This window comes from Lipophrys pholis (genome assembly GCF_963383615.2).
Source record: "Lipophrys pholis genome assembly, chromosome: 16".
Classification (NCBI taxonomy): Eukaryota; Metazoa; Chordata; class Actinopteri; order Blenniiformes; family Blenniidae; genus Lipophrys; species Lipophrys pholis.
The window spans coordinates 15,860,329-15,883,970 of record NC_137634.1 but is presented as its reverse complement, the minus strand read 5'-3'; the positions used below and the strand labels follow the sequence as shown (position 1 = coordinate 15,883,970).

Here is a 23,642-nt window from a genome sequence, read left to right as displayed (position 1 = left end):
TTTGGTTTCAGAGGCTTTATTCCTCTTGTCACAGTCCCACATGAATGGAATATAATGTAATAACTTCTGGAGTAAAAAGGGGGGAAAAAAAACACCTTTTGAACAGTTCTGCACAAAATGTTATTATAGAACTCATAAATTGTTTTCTTGGGAGAAAAATTCACATATACCTCGAGGAGAAGGTAAAATGTTGTCAATTGAAAAATGGATAAATAAACCCCTTTATAAAGTTGCTTCACTAAGCCGCACAACATTTCCCAGTGTGGGTTTGTTTTTTGGAAATTTATTGAAATAAAATGTCAATGGATGAATCGGATTCCTTTGAGTCTGTAGCGCATAATTCTTCATCGGTGAATAATGTGGAATCTATGCATTTGCTTTTTATGTAAATCTCTGGAGACTGTTTGCAATTTGTACATCAGACAAGTAAATGACTTTTTTTTAAGGCAGCCTCACAAATGTAGTTTTCCTAATGACAACTAACAATCCATTAAAGTTCAATAGAGAAACATTACCTTGATAATAAATTAATGGTTAATTATATGAGTTATAGACAACATGCAACAGATATCCATGAAAATAGCAGAAGAATGAAATGTACAAAGGCTGTGCTCACATTTATCTCAGCTATCTGCAGAGAACAAAAGAAAAAAAGTCGAATAAAGAGAGTATTATGAATGTATTCTTGATTTATAGTTTAATCTCTATAACATCCTTCATTCAAACGAGCTTGACGTCTAAAATCCCCACTGAAAAACAGCAAATCGGTTCAAAATAACACGTTTTTGTAAGAGTGATAAAACATGAATAATATGTTGCTTTCGTTGGTTGATAGGCTGTTCATATGGTGAACAGTCCGGTCACGCTCTACTTTACATCAAGGAATAACTGTCGGAGACTCAGCGTTAAATGTACAGTTGGCCTCATCGGAGTGCCGAGAGTCAAAATCTTTTGGTTTTTGCATAGAAAAAACATTGACAGAGCTGTTGCATGATCAGAGCTTGACACATCTTCGAGAAACTTGTTTGTAAAGTGTGCACAGTGCAGAAACAGAGTAAGGCAGTAAGTCTAAAACAGAACACATCTATTGCTCTAGTGAGATAAGGATGGGAGGAATTAAAGTGGCGGAAAGATTACCAGGAAAGTAAAAAGAGGTAGAGAGAGATTGACCAAGGAAAGGTTGTGGCAAACAGGGAGATTTGAACAGAAGCACACATCAGATAAAGGATGGGAGAGAGAAGGAGGTTAAGCAAAGGGAACTAATTACTTTTCAATCATCTTTAGGGGAGCGATACGATGAAGTGACCTTGTCTTAAAATCTAAATCTCTGCAATCCTCACACACAGTTCTTTATACCTTTGCTGCATTTCCATTGCTAATATAACGGCATTGACACGCTCAAACCAAAGGCCTCCCTGAGTCTCCAAAGATCAAAGCCGATCGTTAGTTTAGTAGTAACTGGAAAAGTTAAGACTCTTTGAAAACAGATATCATCTGTCAAGCTCACGTTGATTGTCAAGTCTCTCTGTCTTTCATCCAGAATTACTTGGTCTGTAGTTCTGTTTTTGCGTCGTTATATTTCAAGCATCGGCTCCGGGCGACACTGACAAACCACCACCAGTAACTGAGCTGGCACAAGGTAACTCTTTATCCTTTTTCTCAGTTTCTTTATCTCCACCTTCATCCAAGCTGTCGTTGGCGTTCAGTTCCTCCCGACTCCGTGCAACTTCCTCCTGGTTGTTTACGTCCGGTGGTTCTTTCTCCCCGTCATCTGAAGCCACTTGGACCTCTTTACATGGGCCGCCAGATTCCTCTGTTTCCTCTGACAAAGACTGCAAAACCTCCCCCACACCTGAAGTGGCTTCTTTGCCAGCCCAGTGTCGTTTCTGGAACAAGCCAAACTCAGAGATGTCTTTGGGGCAGGTCCTCCTCTGGCTTGACTTTTCACCCAGGCTCTCTGCAGACGCCACAGTCAGGAGTCCGTTAGGCAGACCATTGGAGGCCTCTGGGGGTCTGGGTGACTCTGTAGCGCTGCACTTCTTCAGGATCGACGCGGTAATCTTGAATCGGTTGAGTTTGTTTTTCGCCTGGCTGCTTGGCGGGCAGGGTGAAACCTTGAGTAAGGAATTTGGATAAGGGACGATGGAATCCACCGAACTCCCGCTGGCCTTCGCCGCCTGTACAGCAGGTTTCCCCGTTTTCATCATCCCCATCACCTCATAACGGAAACTGGAGATGTCTTGTTTAAGCTCCTGAAAGATCACAAAAAAAAGAAAAATGAGCTCCCCATTGAGAAAATGACCTAATGTTTTTCATTGAACTAATGGTTCCAACTGTTATCTGCCATCGGTATCTCCAGGAGCCTCTGCAGAGGATTGATTGTCATTTGATTCAGCCAATACTAATTGAATACAATGGAATCCACAACATATTGATGCAGCACTTTCCCTTTCTCACAGCGCATAAAGGATCTTTTCAATATGAGAGATGTTTTCAAAACAATGATAGATGTTGAGAAAATCAAATCACTGCTGGCAACAATAGAATGAATTATGAGACTAAGCTTGGAAATGATGAGTAACAAATTACATGCTTGAGTTATATTTTGATTTTATGTTACTGAATGATAGTAATCATAAATAAAACATCTTTAAATGACAAACTGCAGCATCTTTTAGTCATCTGGGTGCACCATCCATCCCTCCATTGTCTGTATGGCTTAGTCTGCATAGTGGCAAACTGGAGAGCAAAGAACCCCATAAATCCTGATCTGCCTTTACGTCATTCAGCTCCTCTGGTGGAACCCCATGGAGCAGAAGGCTTTAAATCTCAACTTCAGTGATTATTCTTAGTTTGTTCAAGCTAAAAGTCATTCGATTCATTTCTAACATTTGAGCTCTTTCATAAAACTGCTTGCCATAATATATCTTTTACGCTGTTGGTACTTAATCTCACCTTAAAGTTCTCTTCAGTCAGGCCCTCTTCTGTCTTGGCATCTCTGATCATGGCAGCCACATAACGTTTAACCAAGTTCCTCAATACCTCCTATGTTATTTGGAAGAAAAAAAAAATTGTTCAACACAGAGACATTTTGCAGTGCACAATAGCTCTGTGGCTTGAATTGAAAACTTGACGGCTAATCATTTGCAAAACAGACAATAACAAATACACACAAAAGAAAACCCATTTCAGGCTACAGTCCCGATAAAAATACTACAATCACCCCCTGCGCTTGTCATTATTCAGGGTAATTGTTAGGCTCATTTCGAGACACGTTGCAAAACGCTTTTTGAATAATTAATTTTTTTAGAGCGAGCACAAACAAATGTACCATTACCACACAAATACACGTGCACACAAGGAAAGAACTGTAATCATTTTCAGCCTGTTATAAAAAGAGACAAAATTCACCTGATACTGATGATTTATCCGCAGGTTTTCTGCTGCTCGCCTCTGCACAGACATCAGACAACCAGAGGTAAAGGAAGAGTGGGAGGTGAGTTAAAAAAAAACAACATTTAGTTTTTCTTCACAGGATCACATTTGTAAAACCTCTGCTCTAAATAAATCTTACTACATATCACTCTTGAGTGTTACGAAACAATAAAGACTTGTAGTAATAAAGCACAACGAGTTATTAGAACAAAACAGAAACGTGTGCAAATCATTAACATCTTTAAGTGTTCGATTAATGACTTACTCCAAGAGTCCCAAAGGTTTCAGTGCACTTTGAGCTTGTCCTCTTGCACACCTGCTTCTTGATCCAACACATGAGGTACCAGAATGATTTGGGGCTGGGGATGATGTTGAACGGGGCGGGCAGGGTGGCCCCTTCCTCAAAGTAACTCATCCATAACTTAGTCCTGGCAAACTTCCACTCAATATCGGCGTGATCCTGAAGGCAGACGGGAACACAGTTAGAATCATGTAAAGTGTGGAATTGAATCTCTTATAGAACTCCTTATCTTTAGTTGGAGTGTTTTTTTTGTTTTGTTTTGTTTTTCTGTGCTCACGGCAATGTGCTGGTAGGAGTTGTTCATCATGGCTATGAGCATGTTGAGGAGCACCACCAGTGAGATTATGTTGTATGTGCCAAACATGGTCGCACCAACGAATTCAGTAAACTGATGGTCGGCATCCACATTGGTCACATAGAGACTTATCAAACCAAAGATAGACCAGAAGAGGGATTGCAGGGTCTCGAATAACCTGCAAGAGAAACATACATATTGTAAAAGAAGTCAGTAAATCAAACATTAGAACTTTACATATATGCACGGTCCTCGTGTGAAAGACTTTTCAATAGAAGGACTTTGTCGAAAAAAAAACACTCACCCTTGTGTTTATGAAATTCTACTAAGCATCAGTTTCTCTTAGCAACAGAAAAGTGTGAGATTTTTCCACACAATTTGAAAACAATCACAGACACACTTCACTTTTTTTTTCTTCTTTGTCACTCCATTTCACACAATCACACATTTATGCTCCACGTGCAAGCGAGCTGGGATCAGTGTAAACTCACGTAGAGAAAGCGTTATTCTGCTCCACACATCGGATGCCCTTGCATTTCCCTTTCTCGTCTGAAGCCTTGGTCTCGTAGTAAAAGTACAGCTGATTCAGCCCATTCGCGAAGGCCAGCAAAACCTGAAGAAAGAGAGCGTTTCCAAAGCGGAGGCCAGTTTTTATGCCAATGTCACATTTACTCCGCATGTTAGTGAACACACATTAGCAAGTTTACCAGGCAGTAGATGAAGAGGAACTTCAGGATGTCCAGCAGCATCCTCCCCAGAGAGATCTGCAGTGGCCCCAGATGAGAGTTGGCTGTGAACAGCGAGATGAGGCGCAGCGAGCTGAAAATATTGGCGATGGCAAACACCGCCTCAGCCACCAGGGTTGGGTGCCACATTTCCCATTGGTTCCTGGGTTTGCTGCCACTGTACTGGGTTTCGGAAACAAAGGATGGGATTGACTTTCAGGAAGGAAGTCGCAGAATAATGTATCACTGTAGCTCAGGCTACCTTAGTGTAGGCTACAATCTTGAGGGAAATTGTTGCTAGATACAGAGAGTTCATGACAAAGTCCATCAGGTTCCACCAGTCGTGGACGTAATCTTGAAAACCACCATCCCACATCTGCTTGATCTCTGCCCAGATGAAACCTAGAAATCCATATAGACATAAAGAAAATTAAATCTGTGTTGTTGTTATTTTTTAATGGCTGACAGGTGTGTATTCAAAGAGTTGTCTGACAAGTCTTTAAGTATTTTTTTTGTTTTGGGATGGGAGTTCCTTCCCTCAATAAACAGCATATAGATCTCTGAGGGAGATTTGTTTGCAAAAGCAGCATTCACATAGACGATGAGATTGACAATTGTGATGTTTTGCAGTTATGTTTAAAACATTTTCCTGTGCACATGTTTGCCTCCCCTCGTGTTCCACTCCCTGCCTGTGTTGAGAATCCCTTTGCTCCTCCCTCATGTCCTCTCTGTGCTCCCTCTCTTCCCCGATTACTCGCAATCATTCTCTGGTGTGTCTTGTCATCTCTGGCGCCCAACTTCAGTCCGTCTCTGTGTCTCGTCAGTCCGTCTGTGTTTCCTCTTTTCATGTCTACTTGCTTCTGTGCTGTCCCTGTATTTTTGGATGTCTACAGTTTTGTTCTGGCTGTCTTTTTATTTTAGCAAACTTCCCTTACAGTACAGACCAACCACACATGGACACAGAAAATCCACCCCAGACTGAGATGTCACTTAGATCCCAAATATCAAAATAAACCAAAGTGTTGGCCTCGTAGAGAAAAGTTGGGTGAACAAGGTGAAGTCCATTCACCCTGCTGCAAAGAGCAATAAAGCTCAAGATTTGCTGTGTTTCACTCATAACTACTAAATCCCATTATAGTGGGATGGCCGTCCTCTTTTTATTGTTTTTCAAAAGACTATTCAGCATGTATTTAAAACGACGGGTACTTTGTAGTTTATGAGTAATCCCCGAGAGACTGCCTTGTCAGTGGCTCTCCAAAGCTCACAAACAGAGGAAGCAGTAATTTTTAATGCTAACTTTTTTTCTACCGATTAATTTTTGGAGAGAGATTACTTTAGGCATATTAAAATATGTTGAGGAGCCTCTGAGAAGCCCATCTGAATCAATGTCTGAAACTGCATTTTCTATTCATATAGAAGAGGAATACTTTGAATATCATTTAAGCATCTGAAGTGCCCAGTTTTATTGCCAGCCAAATTGTAACCACCATATATTAAAAAATATATAAAAAAACAACTAGTGGAACAGTGAGAGTGACACAAAAGCCTATTGAGATACTGTTATGGATAAGCTGTTTTGTCTCATAAAGAATGGAGTGTGATTTTATTGTGTTACCACTTTTCTAACTTTCACTGTCTGGAGTGCAGACCTGCACCTGGATCATTCTCAAGAACAATTCAGCCACTAGAAGCTGATCTGCTGAGGAAAGGTTCAGGAGAACTCCTGAACAATCCTGCTAAGGTTGTACTGTGATGTTTGTCTCTTCTTTCACGAATAAGCCATTAAAATCCTCTTAAACTTTCCAATTGCTTTCAGTCTGATTCCTGTGTGTTTTGTCTCCTGAGGTTTTACTAGGAAATTCTCCTGACAGATACACCAAACGTTTGTTGATGAGATATGTCAGTTTTGACCAAAACAATGAAATAACAGAGAGATACACTCCCTGAAGCCGTGAACCCAGCTGAAAAAAAATAACAAAAAAAAACCCCACAAGGTTGTATAAAATGAAATCTCCAAAAGCAGAAGTGAACTCTCACTCCCAAATAACACTTTCACAAGAGTCATTCTATCAGTAAGCTCAGAAATCTGTTGCATGATTCCCACGGGGCAGAATGAAAAGATTACACCTTGTTGAAACCTGATGAAACTGTTCATTCAGAACTCCCAACAAGGTCTACTACTGTGGATGGTTGGAAGACTTCCTCCACCACAGCAAAGCATTGTATTTGTGTTTTGTTGCCTGTGTTTTGAGTTTCCTACAATAAGTATTTACTCTTGTTCTTGATTATCACCATAAGTAAAAACGTTTACCACAAGAAAGTAGCACATTAAGACATTAATGGACTGGAAAGTGTTAAAATTGTGCTTTTTTTCTCCATAATAAGTAGTCATGATGTTATTTTCACAAATCCACTTCCAAAATACCTCCAGTCATCACCTCCTTTACTCACCCAGCACCCAGGGCAGGATCATCCACTCCACAGTGGTTGGAGCAGGCCCCTGCCTGTCCTGCCTGTCCTGCTCTGTGGTCACAATGTGCTGGGAGGCGAGCAACAGCAGGAATAAAAAGGTCAGGTACGATGCTGTGTGGCAGATGAACTTGATGAAGGGCTTGCGGATAAAGAGGCCGTAGCGACTCTTGGGAGCGATGAGGTAGCAGATCGCGAACACGGGGTAGAGGAGGCCGATGAAGACACAGGTGATAAACTTTCCAGCCCAGTGGCGCCGCCTCCAGCCGGGAAACTCATCGTACCACCGGGACGCCAAAAGCTGCTGACAGTTTGGCTGGGCTACAAACTTGAGGAAACAGGAGAGTGTGAGAGGATTATTACACGTTCTACATGTTACAATCGTCTCAAGTGAACTTTTCATGCGTATTTCCAATGCATGCATTTAGTCTATCGTCACGCTGAGACAATGCATCCTCCGTTTCAGGCTATTTAGTTCTTCAACACAGACCACAAATCCCAAGTGACCACATGCCAGAATTAGCACCAGCAGCAGAGCGCTCCAGTAGAAGAGCATTCAAACTAAAGAGTAGGATGTGTTGGCGGTGTCATAAAACTGAAGGGTTATCATCTTTACAAAAGGATATTTTTACATGAAACAGTCTGTCTTCAGTGGTTTTACACAGACAGGAATGGTGAGTGAAAATATTTGCAAGATACTGCACTTGAAATGACTGGGTCCTATTTATTGTACTGCAGAGGATCTATGCATGTGAAAGAGAGAAACTACCATGACCATGCATGCATACGTACACAAACACACGTACCCAGGCCCACATATTGTGAAATATTACAGTACTCAAAGTCTTTAAGTCAAAGTGTTGACCGGCACCAGTGGGTGCCAATACACCAACTCTGCCGCCTCGTTTCCATGGAAACCAGAGATCCCTATCAGTGTCAGGGTCTGAAGGAGAAATGGCTCACATTTCCATACTTCTACTACAGAATCACCACATAACTTGAGGGGGGAATGCAAAAAAGGAACTGAAGAGAGGATGGATTTCATGGATGAGAGGAGAGGTGCAGGTAGATTTTTTGAACTGTAAGGATAAAAAAATTGAGGGGAAACGTTTGTGAGCCCTTTGAGAATGACCCTCATTATAGATAAAATGTCTCTTTAAGTCTCCCAAAAAATTGCAGTAACAGAGCCCCGGGTGTAGCATTAGACTTGTAATGAAATACTTTATCAGAGGAAAAGGAACCATTGTCTTCAGTTCTGCCACAGTTATAGAGAAAACTGATTTTAAAGTAATTATGAATGTTGTTCTTCAGGTAGTTCGAATTTTGAAGACATAAGTTAGCTCTCTATGTCTATTCAAAACAGATCTTCTTTTTTTTGCTTGCATCTTTCACTGCATGTTGAAACATTGAACCTAATTAGCGACAGTAAACAAGAGGTGCTTGGGCTGCTTGAAGTCTTGTTTCAATCTGCATGATGAAATAAATACTGACAGTGATGGTAATGAGGTCAGAAATTAGCCTAATTAACTTAAGACATTCACTGGAATAATTAAGTAATAATGCTACAAGAATCTGAACACAATATCTACTTTAAAGGGGAGATTTTGTAACAATTATTCACACAATTATTCAACATTAAGGCTAAAAAATATAAATATATATATATATATATATATATATATATATATATATATATATATATATATATATATATATATATATATATATATATATATATATATATATATATATATATATATATATATATATATATATATATATAATTCTAACTGGGAATCTTTCTTCTTTCTTACTATCTTTGATTTCTTGGTGAAACCTCAACCCATTTCTGTTTTATTCTTTTTCCTGGGAGGGAAAAGTCAGAGTATGTCAACCGTCAGAGCTGTGGCACTCCACTTTTGTCTGTCACAATCACTTCAGCAGTGAAGTGTCATATCAGCCTCAGGTGGCTTGTTCACACTTCTCAAACTGAATCTCTCCCGGTTCCCAGGTCTGGATGGAAGGGTGACTCTCCGAGGACCCGACTGTCCCCACTGTCAACTGTCCACATGTGCCAAGGAAAGTGTTTATCACTGTGTGAGTGCCCAGAATGCAAGCTGGCTGCATGAAAACGCATTTCCCCTTGCAGCTTTTAACCAACATGAAAGCTTCTTAGAAACTCTTCCTCTCACTTCGACAGGCACATCAGACAAGAACACATGTTTCAGAGGGGCATAAAGTTAGGATAGCATGGCAATTAGATCCAAATGTATTTCTTTTCTTGTATACCACGGTTTTTAGGCTTGAATGGGAAATCTTTTTTTGTGAGTGGAAATTTATTCTGACATCCATGAAGACAGATTCCCATGAGTAGAAAGTTTTCCTCGAGAGCGAAGTTACATCTGTCTTATGTTACAAGATAATAAAAATCAGCCTTGGATACCATGAAACTTTAGATTTCATAATCAACAACCACATAATGCATCCTTGAATGCAGCTGAGTGCTACTGAACTAATAATAATTTAACCTGGATGTTAATGTAAGTCTTGAAAGGATAATATAAGGCTCAACATCCACAGGTGCAGCTATCAAATAAGGACCAAACATAGTTCATTATTAAACTACGTATACTACATGTTTATAATTGGCAAAAATGTTGTGCCTGATGACTTCCTTATAGCCGTGCAAAGAAAATATTGCTGAGGATGTGAGCAGCTTCATGGATGCAGTGAGGGAGGACAGGCAGCAGCTGCTGTCAGGAAGGAAGATAGAGGAGAGTACTGGAAGAAGATGAAACACTGTGGCAACCCATAAAAGAAGAAGACAAAGAAGAAGACGAAGAAGAAGAAGAAGAAGAAGAAGAAGACAGATAAGTGCTGCAGTACAGTACTGCAACAAGTAATTATTAATGGTTCTCCACCTCATAATACTTAATCCTGTGAGTGCAAATTAATTTTCATTTAATGGAGGTATTACAACATCTTCAAATATTGAACTGCAGTTTTTATACGGTATCACAAGGGGGCATTGTCAAACTACAGCATGTAAAATTGATAGGTTTCCCTTTCCCTTTTCCTTGGAGTCTCTGACAGTTTCAAACAATAAAGGCAGCCTTTTTTGCTTATACTTCCACAAGTATATCTTTGATAATGAGGTCGATATTAAAACCCTCACAATACAGAAGATAAACTGCGCTTAAATGTTCTTATGTTGCTGATCATATTCATCTGCTTTGGCCTTCTGCGGCTTCAAAGCACAGACCACTGAGTGAGCTCAGCTCTTTAGACAGGAGGCCTGTGGAGAGTTCTCTTCAAACCATTATAAATTGCCTTTCTAAACCAGGGGAGTACATCAGCACCAAAGCCGCAAAACACACAGACATGCAAAGATAGATATAGAAATGTAAACAACACTACATGTATAACAAGGTACAAAGAAAATCGTCCTTTGCTTTATCCAGCCGAGGGCAAAAGACCGACTTCTTGCAACTAACTGTAAGACAAAAAGCTGGTACTATAAAATGGAAAAAACACAAGTCACACATTGTGGCTCGGTGTCAATGGTAATTATGAAAGCTTAAGTGCTTGTCTGTAAGATCGCTAAAAAAGAGATGAGCAGGAATCACACCAGACAGAATGCCTTGCACGTAATAACTGCTCTCTGCAAAAACAAACCAGCCGTTCCTGTCCAAGTGAGAGCCACTTAACCCTCAGTGCCTCTAAGGGTGTAAAACCCTGTCTGGTACAAAAATCACCCAGCAGAAGCGCAAGACTTTCTTCACGCACAACTGCAAAGATGTTCGATTCTGGGAAGACAGCTGTAGAAAGGGCGATTCTTAATTGATCTCTAATTTGTCATTTGCCCATCAGTGTGTGATAATTTTCATTGCTGTGTAAGACGAACTCCACTCCTTTGTATTTTCTTTCTCCAAACGCATGAGTGGTAACATAACAAAAAAACCAACAATCTCATAAAGTTGACATATTGTTACTTTGACTTTTTCACATCTCTAAATGCATCAAAGCTGCACCAAATATTTATATAGATATATATAGGTGTATATCGGTAGAAAAACTGCAGGAGGAGGAGAGATCTGCACAATAATCATTATCAATGAATCTAGAAAAACAAGAAAACTTCAAATGATATTTCTTATTAGGTAAGTTTGCACTAATTTGACAAAGAAAATTTAAAGTCTCAATTGGCTCCAACAAGTAAAATGAACCGTAAACATTTTTTGATGTTTGAATTTTGCTTATAAGCTAAGATTTGCTCAACAACTATATTGGGGAAAAAAAACCCAAAACATGCTTTTTCAATGATCACACAAACAGAACTATTGTGTGCGGAGCAGTGACTGTCTCATAATAAACCACAACAACTAGTCAGACGGGACACTCTAAAAGGGCAGCGTGGTGAATTGTTACCACGTCATGATGTGTTGCTCTCCATCAAAGTCCAGGTGCGATCGAAGGGCGTCACAGATAGGATACAAGCAAAGGGCATATTGGGACATTTACTGGTTAATTGGAGTGCAGCTGTGGCGAGGAAATGCTCGGAGGCAGAGTGGCGGAGGCAGCAGGAGGGAGGTTTGTTTACAGTGTGAGCAGAGAATGATTTACTACCAGCACCAGAGGGAGGTGAAATGACATGGGTCTGTCCATCATCAACATGTCCACAAATTCCCAACTGTTCTTTTGTGATTCGGCGTCATCTCCCAAACTGTGTGCTAATGCGCAACGACTGGATAGAAGAAGGAGGAAATGACCATGCCATAAACTGAGCCTCCTCCAAAGGTGCATCTGCACCGACTGCCAGGCAGAGCTCCCGGCAAGAGACGGATGAATGAATTATCGGTCGCTTCTGGAAGCATCATCGGACCAATACTGCGAGAGGAAATCCATTTAACCCCTTCCTATTGCCTTTAGCTGTAAACGTAGCTCGTGCATTATTTGTAAGGATTATTGTTGACATTTTTCTTTTCACCGACAGCAGTGGGTCGTTGGAAGTCGTTTTTGATGGACAGACGAATAGACGGGCTGGGCTTGGGTTGTGTAAAAATGAAAGGAAATCAGATAAAAGAACAAACTACACAGAGAGTTAAAAATAATATTGTTTTCATTTAAGCACAAAGCTTTCCCGTTTTAGGAATAAAATAATGCCATAGATGGTGTCATGAAAGACAGTGAAGAATGGCTGTAGACACTTAAAATAGCTTCTGCTTTCAAAGTGAAAACTTCAAACACATCAACAAATATCCTTTATTCCTTGTAGATCAGCCATCACAAAAGATTTTCTTTCTGAAAATACCATATTTCTGGCATTCAACTTACATTTACTTCTTGGAGACAACTGGTTTGTCCACAAATCTCACCCTGACTGAATGCAAACAAACTGTAAAGAACTGGGAAACATTAATAGGTTGAGTTTTCCACTTAAAGGAAAAGAAAATGCTCCATAATTAAATGAAGTGGTTCTCATGCTACATTGGTGGATTGCAGCTTTTATTTTTTTGAGGAACTCAATCCAATGTTAATGCTGTGCAGCTTATAATTTTTATCAACAACTATAAATTACCCTAATTATGAGCCCTTTTACAACCGTTTAAAACATGAATGCTGTTTTATTTCTAGTTGATTGTGGCTTCATAAATGCTTCAGCCAGTGAGGAGAAATATTTTAGTGATTACAGGATGAGAGCCAAGATTTTCATGCCTCCACGTGTCCATGTTTATTTGTATGAAGCGTCTAAAGGCAGTTTGATAATCTGCTGTGAGGCGATATGGGTCAATTCTTATTAATGGTGTCATAGTTTGTCATAATATGTTTAACATCATTCAAAAACTGAATGACCACCAATGATCACTGTGGTCTAAACATAGACGCTATTGTTATCCTGTTGCTGTGGACAGGATTTGGTATGTATACTTCTCATAACCATAACTGTGAGACCATTTACAATATCTAAAAAGGTAAAAACTACCCCAAAACACAAAAATAGAGATTTCTAGAGATACATATATTAGTTATTAAAATGTCCCCTAATACAGTCACAGTATGGTTGTCCAATTACAGACAAAAGTGTCACAGACAAAAACACACAATATTCAAAAGCTACCAGATATGGAAATTAGAAGTTAGTCTGGTGCCAAAGCACACACTCTTTTCACTTTTTCAGACAATTCTAAAGCCGTAAAATTGAAATAAATCCAGGCGGACTAAACATAATTATGGTCATAAGGGGTTCAACTAACCAACACATTTGAAAATCCATTTTCATTTTATTCACTCAGTTATTTGCCATTCGATGTACTATCCCACAAAGTGCACCACAAATTCGGCGATATATACTGGAGGAAATAAATTACCTTATTTGCATACTAATTGTTCATGGTTCTACCCACTGGCAAAGCTATTATCACCCTACAAAAATGGGAGCATGAAATCAGTGGACTGTAAAACCAAACAATGTTTTTAAGCTATGATGTTTGGACCGTTTCCTGCAGTTATTTATATGTATTTGGGTTTCTCAGAAATGGTTGCTAAATAGAAAATGAAGCAGGAAAGTCCAAATTGGACTGTGAAACCAATCAATGGTTAATTACCATGTGTTTTTACTGTAACAGATGCGTAGGGCCGGTTCTGGACTAAACATGACAGACCATTCCAGGGCCTGTTTGTTCAAGTGGATGAAGTGTAGAGAGATCTCAACAGCTTATTGCCCTTTCAATGTCAGGATGATTGACTTGACATATGCTGCTGTATCTGCAAGTTATTTTAGGACTATAAGAACCCAAAGTCCACAATCTAATATCTTCATGTGGAATTAAGTATTTATCTTGCTGCTGCAATACTTGGTTAATCAAATTCAAAGTGTTCTGCCTATCTGTCATCTGTTTGAGTTGTCAAAGGTAAAACTGATATCAATCTTTGTGAGCACATAATCTGATATCGTTCAACCTGATTCTAATCCAACATCATTACACTTCTGTGCATTGGCTGGCAAAGACACCTTTGTGTGGGAAACTTCAGGCTTGGCAGTCTTCTTGAGAGTAATCCTACAACATGTCACACAGTAGATCTTGTAGGAGCCAATACTGGAAAGAAGGAAATCATTTTACATTTTATACAACGTTTCATCGATTGCTCTTGATTAAAAGGCCACCCTGATAAATTAAAGTCATGACTGGCTCTCGCAGCTCATTTGGTGCACGAGGAGGCAGGTGCAATTGACTGGGAGGTAATGAGTATGTGAAATCATGATGGTGATGGCAACCTGGATGATTTTCTCCACTCCGTTCCCATCTCTGCAGCCCCCGTAATCAAGAACAAACAAGCAACCATTTACTGTATGCCTCCCTTTTGCTTCGTCCTACAAAGACTACATGGATATTTAGAAAGTGATGAGAATGAATGCAGAACTGTAGAAACATCTCTGTGTTCACTGCATCCACAACTGTTGTTCAATAAATCCACTATATATCCAAACCATCACCACCAAGTATGAACACAACTCTCATGACTAATATCATGACTGACAGACATGGAGAGTTGACCCTACCTCTTTCTGGTGGTACTTGATGGCCAGTTTGAGTCTGGCCAGGTCATTGTTGCCCTCCTCGTCCAATAGGTTGGTGTCGTCTCTGTAGTTGAGGATCATCTCCAGCTCTCTGGAGCTCCTCGTTTGGTCCAAGAGGTCCTTAGCAAACTGTTTACACTGCTGAGAAAGTTCTTCATACTCTGACTTGAACTCATTTTCCACCTGAAAAGAGACACCGAATACACATACTGAATTACTCGACATCAAGGGCACCTGGCAGCCGACATGCAAGTCAACATATTAAGGGAAATCTCAGTGTGGCCTAAGGGCATGTCTGAAAAGTGGTGTTTCTGAATCAAACCTTGCCTCTGGGTGTTTTGCGTTATAAAACAGTTTCAGTTTTGTTCACAGACCTTGATGACTTCACCTCTATTGGCATGCTTTTAAATAATTCCCACCTTGTATCCTGGGAAGGGAGACGTGCCTCATGCAAGTAAAACAGGATTGAAATCTTGAGCCAAAAGTGTGCTTGGAAATATCAGTCTAATGTAATGTTGGATGTTTTGTGAGAGCATTTGATGTCTTATTTCTAAAAACCTATTTGACATGAAGGGGCATCAATAATGAAGCTGGGTTTTGAAAGATTTATTAGTAAATCCATTGTAAAATGCACTGCAATATGTAAGCATGCTATTATATTTTAAAATGTAGTCCAACTTTGTAGAAGGTTGCAGTTTATCATTCAGATAAAATATCAAATGCCTTCCAGTAAGAGTAACTTCTTGTGGGCAACAATGTCGTACACTTAACACATAAACTATATTTCAACTACAAACAGTCAAGTCTTGCACACTGATGCTCCAGCGCCACAATAATCTGGCTCCTTTGTGACCCTCACCTTGCTGAGCTCCTGCAGCTCCCAGCTGAGCCTGAATGCAGTGAGGAAGGGGTCTTCGCTGGAGAGCGCAATCAGCGAGGGGCTCGACAGCGCTCTGTAGATGTTGAGGCGCGAGCGCGAATGCCGCAGACTGTCCACGTCTGAACTAGACACACACTCCACACAGTTGCAGCGCACCTGCGACATCAAACAAAGCATGTACACATTTAAATGAGGCTCCTCCAGAGTCAGTGATGGATCATGTGCTGCTCTCGCTCTGAGAGGGACGCAACCGTTATGCCAACAGAGTGCCACCATGCATGCGTTATAGATTGACAAACATTTGGCATGAAAATAATTGTGGTTAATAATTAAATTGTGTTATTTCCACCCAAAAATTACTTTTTCTGTCATCATCTCCTTCTTGTTATTATTGCTTTGCAACTCAAATATTATATCATCGTCACCAGATGTTCATTGAAATGCGGTCAGTCAAATATCAGATGCTATTCAGTCTGAGGAAAGGATCTGGTGGCACTAATTCTTACACTTATGCATCATTAAAACACAGAAGAAGGGGAAAAAGTATTATCTCGTCATTATGGGATCAAAACCTCAAACTGGAAAAAAAAAAAGAACATGATGAAAATGTGACATTTTCTTACTTCCATTCAAATGTTTAAAGAATAAAATGAGACATTTCAAAATCATTATGCAAATTAGTGGCAATCAGCTCATATAGTTCCCATCATTGTGAAAAGCCTATAGTTTGACCCGTGAGTAACTGACCAGATAATTTATGTGCATACTCAAATCATGAAAATGTATTAAATCATTTATCTGACATGTGTCACGATTACACAGGGAAAATACAAATCCACGTAACAAAGTGGACGTTTGGTTTACCCACCTCATGTGGCTGAGGCATGGACACGCCTTTCTGCACCAGGAGCTTGATAATTTCATAGTTGTTGGTGTGCGCAGCGAGGATGATCGGGGTGATGTCAGGGGTGAAGTCGGAGAACTGCTTGTCCAGTAAGATAGGAGGAACCTTTAAAGGCAGAGGGGGGAATATAAAAGCTTTCATCACACATACTGAAACTGAACAAAGCTTTTTGACACATTTGACCTTGGCCTTTGCTCTTTTGCCAACGTGTTGTAAATATTTCCTTTTTCAGTAGGATTGCTCAGTGCAGAGTGGAAGCAACGCTTAAACCCAAGTCCGCTCACCTCAGACAGAAGTTCAACGGTCTTTACGATGAAGGTAAATAGAGTAAACAAGGCCATGAAAAAATACAAAAGGCTTTCGGCAGCTGGAGGGAAGACTGTTCAAATACCACCAAGAAATCGTGCCCTTTACTAAGGACCCAGACAATAGGACCTTCGTATTAAGACAGCTGTGAGGTGCGCAGGCCACAATGCGGCAAAATACATCAGTATCTCACACGTTTCACAGGGAATCATTATGCAAGGCAAGAATCTCATTCCACCTATCCCTCTTATCACCCACTCCAGCTTAGTCCTTCTGCTATTCCCATGTCATTCAGCAGGAATGCATGGCTGCAGGCAGGAGAAGAGTAAGCTGGCCTCCTTTCACATTTTTTTAATTGAAGGCCTATTATCTGATACTGTAGTGGTGGAGAACGAGGTGAGGGTAGTCAGAGAATGGTTGGAGGACATGTAGTAGGTAAGGACCTACTTCGAAATGTGATGACAGATGGGAATAAAAGCTCCTAAATCCAGTGAGAGAGCTTCAACACAATGGATGTTTACAAAAGAAAACAGAAGATTGTGTCAGAGTCCTTTTGTAATGTTACGACCTGGAAATGTGAAACAACTGCATGCGTGTTGGCTCAGTAGCTGTAAAAAAGACTTCACACAACACGCGTCACATCGATTTTGATCAATGGAATGATAATGATTAATCAATATTTAATTCTGAATGTGATTTAAATGCAGTTCATCTAAAATAGAAGAAATAGAAGCTTACATTATATTATAAGCCATCACTCATTATTCACATTTTATTTTCATGTTTTCTCATTTACTAATATAGACTAAGCGAATTCGTATTACTGTTATTGCAGTATGTTCAGTCAACTGGACCTGGTCATGTGTCTTGGATGACATTTCACCTCTATCCTAAAGGCAAGCTATAGCTATATTGTGGTTCCATTTTTTCCCCCAGTGTAAATAAACTGTTGCCCGGTTGAACAAGGAAAAACAAACAAAATTCACACAAAACTGCATATAATTATAATTTACCTAAAAATATTTCAACTGAGTCAGAAATGAAAACCAGCCCCGCGTGTGGATATGGAGAGTGACTCACAGGCGGAAGAAAGTTTCAGTAAACTAACTCAAATGACGTGACCAAAAGGGTGGGTTGAAAAGCTAAAGTCTTTACTTTAGATGTTATGGTCAAAGGCTGCACTAAGCCTGGACACTGTTAAAAGGAGACAGGATGAAAAGTGGCACGTTGTCACCAGACAGAAGTTGTTAACTGTTCAGCTCGTGGAGACATTTTGTTTTCAGGTCGACGTGAGGAATGTGCTAAGAGAAAAAGAGCATGAAGACCCATCCAGTCGTCCATCTTTATCCAATTTACGGGTTGTGACAGGCTGGAGCCGATCTCAGCTGACAGTGGGCAAAGGCAGGTTACATCCTGGACAGGCCATCAGTCCATCACAGGGCAAACAAAGTGAGTCATTTGATTCCAAAAAGTCCTGATGGTCAAACAGATGACATGGATGCGCACATGACAGTAAAGACAGCATCTGTGATGCTCTAATTAGAATGTTTTAGGAAATGTTGACGATAATATGATCTTTTATTAGTGGAAATAGAAATGGCTTCAATCCATCTGAGGACCAGAATGTGAAGATCTGGGGATTGATTCTTTTTCTCCAGAATGTTTCGTCATCCATATTACACCCAAAAGTCATTAAATCATGTGGACACAGAGAAGTTACAATGCAGCAGAAGCGCCGAAGAGTGGCACAGAGCCATGTCAGAAAGTTGTCACAGAGGGTGATTTAATAGGCTTCAGAACAGTATATACTCGGTCCCCCACGTGGGAGGAGGAGGGACATCAAATGGCCGACATCAAACAGCCTCAGCCTGCGCCCGAGCACAGACCACGAGGAGTTAAAGCTGGTGGATGTGAAGTTGTGATAATTGTGAAGAAAAGAGACTAAATTGTCACCAAGTCTTCCACGTAATGCATATTTGCTACTCAAATCAGAATGAGCCATCCAGCATCGGATTACAGATTAAAAATTCATCTATACGATCTGCAAATATCAAAATATGCTCTTACTTTTGTTGTCAGTCTGATCTATTTTTAGCCTCCCGACTGATGCTCACCTGTCATCCAACAACATCGCAAATATTTAGATAAAGCTTGGATAAAGTAGGACACTGCGCCTTTGGTTTTTGATTCGCACAGTGGAAATAAGCTGTGGTCTTGGATTCAAGTACGGGGGAATTTGTTTACTTTACATTATGCTCTGGATCTCGTCAGAAGGAGAGGGATTCCCTTACATAACTATCTTCAGATGAAATGCCTAACCGCTAAATAAAATAAATACAAAGCCAGCAGGAGGATCTTTTTTAATTGAGAAACACCGCGAGTGCCAGTGTCTTTGCCACTAACAGATGCCTATCTGTATATAGAGGGTAATGCATGAAGCTGTTCAAAATGCTGATATCCGCGCCGTCCTCGGCGGGAAACAAATGAGCCACAACACTTGTGTGATTACCAACAACGCATCATTTGGACAGCCTGCAAAACAGAGAGACAAATATACCCTATTCCAGCACGGCATGGAACAACTCTCCTTATTAATACATTGCACAGATGACGTGGCATCAGATAGGCCGCGCGTTTCCCAGGAAGCCTTTTAATAAAAGCAATGAGCTCCTCTTGGGGTGATGCGATAGTGCTGGGGTGATGGATTTTCACAGCTTATTCATGCAATCAGAAAAATGGAGAGCTACCTTATGGAGGTATTAAGGTAAAGAGGAAATGTGTCCAATGATTGACGTCAAAACTGAGGGGTTCAGATTGGAAGGCTTTTGGCCTCTGTGACTGTGCTCCATTTCTCCCTCTGACATACCTTAATTCCACCATTATTTGCACTGCTTTACTTCAATATTTCAAAGCCAACGCTTAGCTTTTAATAGGGCGCAAGAGCAGCAGCAGTGAAGTCGACTAATTAGCTGATTGACGAAGCCAGAAATATTAGCTCCTCTGTGGTTTATGGTGCATTACTGCTGTTTGGGAAATGAGAAGAATACGAAACACGTATGTGTTGTTTCTGTGCAGCAAGCACAAGTGAAAGGAAATGAGAATTGTACAGCTCTCTATACCCTGATCACAGTAAATGAAAGCGCTACACAAGCAGTTCCTCATCTACTCTGAGAAGAGGTTTGTTTTTCTGCATCTTTCTCAAACTAATCCGAAGTGCGACAAGAACTCAAAAAAGGAAACATGACAGTCTGACTTTGCCCAAATTACACGCCCTATTTTCTTTCAGTGAACATACTCATTAAATTTATGTCTGTGGGAACTGCTTTTTTCCTCTGAAAGACAAAAGTAAAAAAAAAAAAAACCTAATGAAGACAAGCTTTCTGAAGTGTCAGCTTTTGTGGTTGCCAACAATACTGGGTCAATTATTCGGGATGACATAAAAAGCTCCAAGGCAACCGCATGCAGTTTATAAGCTATACAATGACTTCCCAAATTTCTGTAGCCGACAGTGCAATCGATCATTCAGTTAAATCCAAAATCCCTCCTGTGATATGGCATGTGGATGAGTGTGCCTGTGGCTATTAGGCATTTTTCTCCGATTTAGAAAACACATTCAACTCAGTCAGCTTTTCTTTCTTTTTTTTTTTTTGGGGTTTTAACAATAAAAGTAATATAAATTCGTTCTTCATGCAATTTTAATGATTCTCAACATATCTATTATAATCAGTGCTACAGTTACACTCGCTGTGCATTTCTATTTTTCAGTCAACATCCAGATGGGTTTGATAAAAGATGGTTATTACTGACACAGCTCCCAGAAGAGGCTCAGAAATAGGATTACACGTGGTGTTTTGTACACTGCAAAAACTAAAAATAATGCTTTAAGTATCTCAATATGGTGATGCAATACCAGTTTCCCTCCTGACATCACCCCAACCTTGACAGCATCTCACGCTCCGTGCCCTGACACTCTTCCACCTCATGAATAAAGCACTCTTAATGTGACTCTCCTCCCAATCCCCCCCCAGTCATCTCCTCACCTGCATGCCGCCACTCGGCTTCTTGTGATTTAGCAGCAGCTCCACAGCTCCCACCACCTCCTTGCGGATGGCGTGCAGCAGAGCATCGCCCACGTAAACGTTGAAGCTCAGTAAGAGTTCGATGATTTCAAGGTTCTCGTTCTCGATGGCGATCAGCAGAGCCGTGCGGCCGAGGGGATCGATGCAGTTGATGTTGATCTTGAAGTAGATCTCAGCCTCCTGACAAAACCAGGTGGTAATTGAAAACCAGGGTTAGTTTTAAGAACTGAAAGACCCGGTCTGGGACGAGGGAAATGTAACCAATCATTGGTGAAATTGAAAAAAAAAAAACATACACTGCCATAAAACATATATTTTAGGGGGGATCTGAGAGAGCAACTGGCAGTGGAGCCGATCAATGACCTTTTCAAGGTTAACAGTTAAACACTAAACTAACCATCATGGATCCTTCAACAACTGGCCCGATGGGGCCTGGTGACCTCCGGCCAATCATCAGTTAAAAACCAACAAAATGAATCATAAATTTAAGTATTGGACGATAAAGTATTAACAACATTTGACTTTTTCACAGTGACGGAGTAATTGATTTGGAAAGAACATCTTGAAAAGTCTGACCTTAGTTTCAACATAATGACATAAATAAAACAGATCTCAATGACTAAAACGGATCATTATTTTCAAAGCCTCCTGAATTAAAAACGAAAAAAAAAAAAAAAAAAAAGCTGTATTCATCACTTTATATAAAGCTCTCATGGCAAAACAAAATCACTCACATAATATATAATATAGTTCAAAAACAGGATGTAAAAGGAAGGTCATTTAAGGTTGTAAAATCACAACTGAATGGAGGCTTGTAACTTCCACACACTCAGATATTTGGAAAGTGGTTTCTGAAAATCTTCTTTTTATATTTTTTACTAAGCTAAAGTAGAAGTCCGATTTTATGAGAAGCAATGCCAAATGTTGGAGAGTTTTTAATTCCCTACACTATTTCTGGGAAGTGTTCAAGACAGCCTCACAAGTACTTATTTGGTGTTATTTTGTGTGCCTGTAAAAATCCACCGTAAAGCGCTGACTGCTTCATGAACCCCCGGAAGTGCATGAGTTGATATAATGAATGTAATCTATCAAGATGGAAAGAATCACCTTCATGCTCAGCCTCCATACAGATCAATTCAACAACAAGACTAAAAGGTTTAAATTAGTAAAACCTATACAACAGAAAACTGTATTATTTACAAATAACTCCCTCTTTAGTGCTATATATGAGTCGAATATGAAGGTAGGAAGTGTTACTGTACCAAAACTGAGGCCGATTCATATAGAGATACTCCGAAGTGGAACTGTTGACAGGTGAGTTGAGATTTTGAGATTGTAGAAACTTTGGAAGCAGAAAACGTCTGTGTCTCTCTCTGCTTCTCTGATTTCCTTGTATTACCTTTAAGATGTGATTTCCTAAAGTCGGTCAGGTATTCTTTTAGTGTATGCATCTTTAGCAGTAATACACAGTTAGTATTCGCTCTCTTCCGTTGCACACTTTTGTGGCGGAGGCTTAAAAATCGCCAGAAATTGAAACCTTTGGTTTTCTGCCCAGGAAAATCCTGAAGGTCAAAGCTCTGTCGTCAGTTTTCTGAGAATAACGAGGAGAAACTGAATCTTTTCAGGTTTTTCTATGAAAGAAAACAAAAGAGAGAAAAGGAGAGCCCGGTGCTTGCAGAGATTCTTCCCTCTCGAAAAACAAAGTCACAGCTTACGGTATTATGCTGTTGCTGATTAAAAGTGACTTTTCCTTTTCTTCTCTCTTTGCTCTTTCTGATGAGCCTTACATTTTCCATCTGACATTATAAAAGATGAATGTAGATCTAATGTGTTCCTGGGGATGAGTCATGATTAGCACGGCTGCACGTGGCGCCCCAAAAGTCTTCCATCTTATTTTTCAAATGAATCAAATCAGATCCGAGCCGTTCATAAGTTAAAGTTTAATGTGGCTGCATTCCTTCACCCATCTGTCAGTGAAGTGATGTATTGTCTCACGTAATCAGACACACGCACCTCCAGGGCATGTTTTACGCTGGCGTAGTCCCCCTTCTCCACAGCTCCAAGGTAAGCTTTCTCCAAAGGTGACAGCTCCGACTCAGACCGCACAATTCTCAGCGGGATGCGGTCCCGGTATGAGGAGCTGTCAGTCCGCCGGTAGTACAGCTGTGACATCTCCCTGGGCTTCAGCTCAGCAGCACCCTGCTAACACTGCTACAGCTGCGGCCAGGCCGGGGGACTTCACACTGGAAGGGACGGGGAGGAAGGTGTTAGAAGAAGAAGAGAGTTGTTGGCATTGACCTTAACGGGTTAGAAAAATATGGAAAGAGGAGCCGAGAAACAAGGAGGAAAGGCTTTACTGTCAAGGCTGAGGCAGGTGAGGAATCCCTGCCCACTGATAACATGGCCGAGAAGATCCAAACATCACCTGATGCGGAGGTCAATTTAAGAATTATAAGACCGTGTAAACTTAATTTTAGAACATTTCAAACTGAACTGAGGAAAAGTAAAACTGTCAATACGTTACTTGATTTGAAACCAGCACAGCATTAGGCATCTCTTACATAATCATTTGTGGGGAGAAAACTCTTTTTAGGGACTTTGCTGAGTGAAGGTCTTTAATATCTGATTCTTAAATGTGTGCATGTTTTGGAATTTGCGAAAACATAATG

General features: G+C 40.3%; 1 protein-coding gene across 1 annotated transcript; it reads right to left on the bottom strand.

The window, feature by feature from the left end:
- Positions 1 to 687: 687 nt before the first annotated feature.
- Positions 688 to 23,216, bottom strand: trpc4a (transient receptor potential cation channel, subfamily C, member 4a). The gene is made up of 14 exons (XM_080482455.1): positions 22,987 to 23,216; positions 20,935 to 21,153; positions 16,553 to 16,693; positions 15,664 to 15,840; positions 14,787 to 14,987; positions 7,208 to 7,553; positions 5,019 to 5,158; positions 4,739 to 4,939; positions 4,523 to 4,644; positions 4,014 to 4,209; positions 3,701 to 3,895; positions 3,412 to 3,453; positions 2,956 to 3,045; positions 688 to 2,252 (listed from the first exon to the last, which is right to left on the bottom strand). Exons 1-14 carry the CDS (start codon positions 23,143 to 23,145, stop codon positions 1,581 to 1,583), a joined length of 2,901 nt encoding a protein of 966 aa, XP_080338581.1. The 5' UTR covers positions 23,146 to 23,216; the 3' UTR covers positions 688 to 1,580.
- Between the last annotated feature and the right edge of the window lie 426 nt (positions 23,217 to 23,642).

Coding starts and splice junctions, on each gene's coding strand:
- trpc4a (XM_080482455.1), bottom strand. CDS start 23,145: ATGTCACAGCTGTACTACCGGCGGACTGACAGCTCCTCATACCGGGAC. Junction 7,554..14,786: donor TCAAGTACCACCAGAAAGAG/GTAGGGTCAACT, acceptor TGTTTCCTCAAG/TTTGTAGCCCAGCCAAACTG. Junction 5,159..7,207: donor GATCCTGCCCTGGGTGCTGG/GTGAGTAAAGGA, acceptor ATGGATTTCTAG/GTTTCATCTGGGCAGAGATC.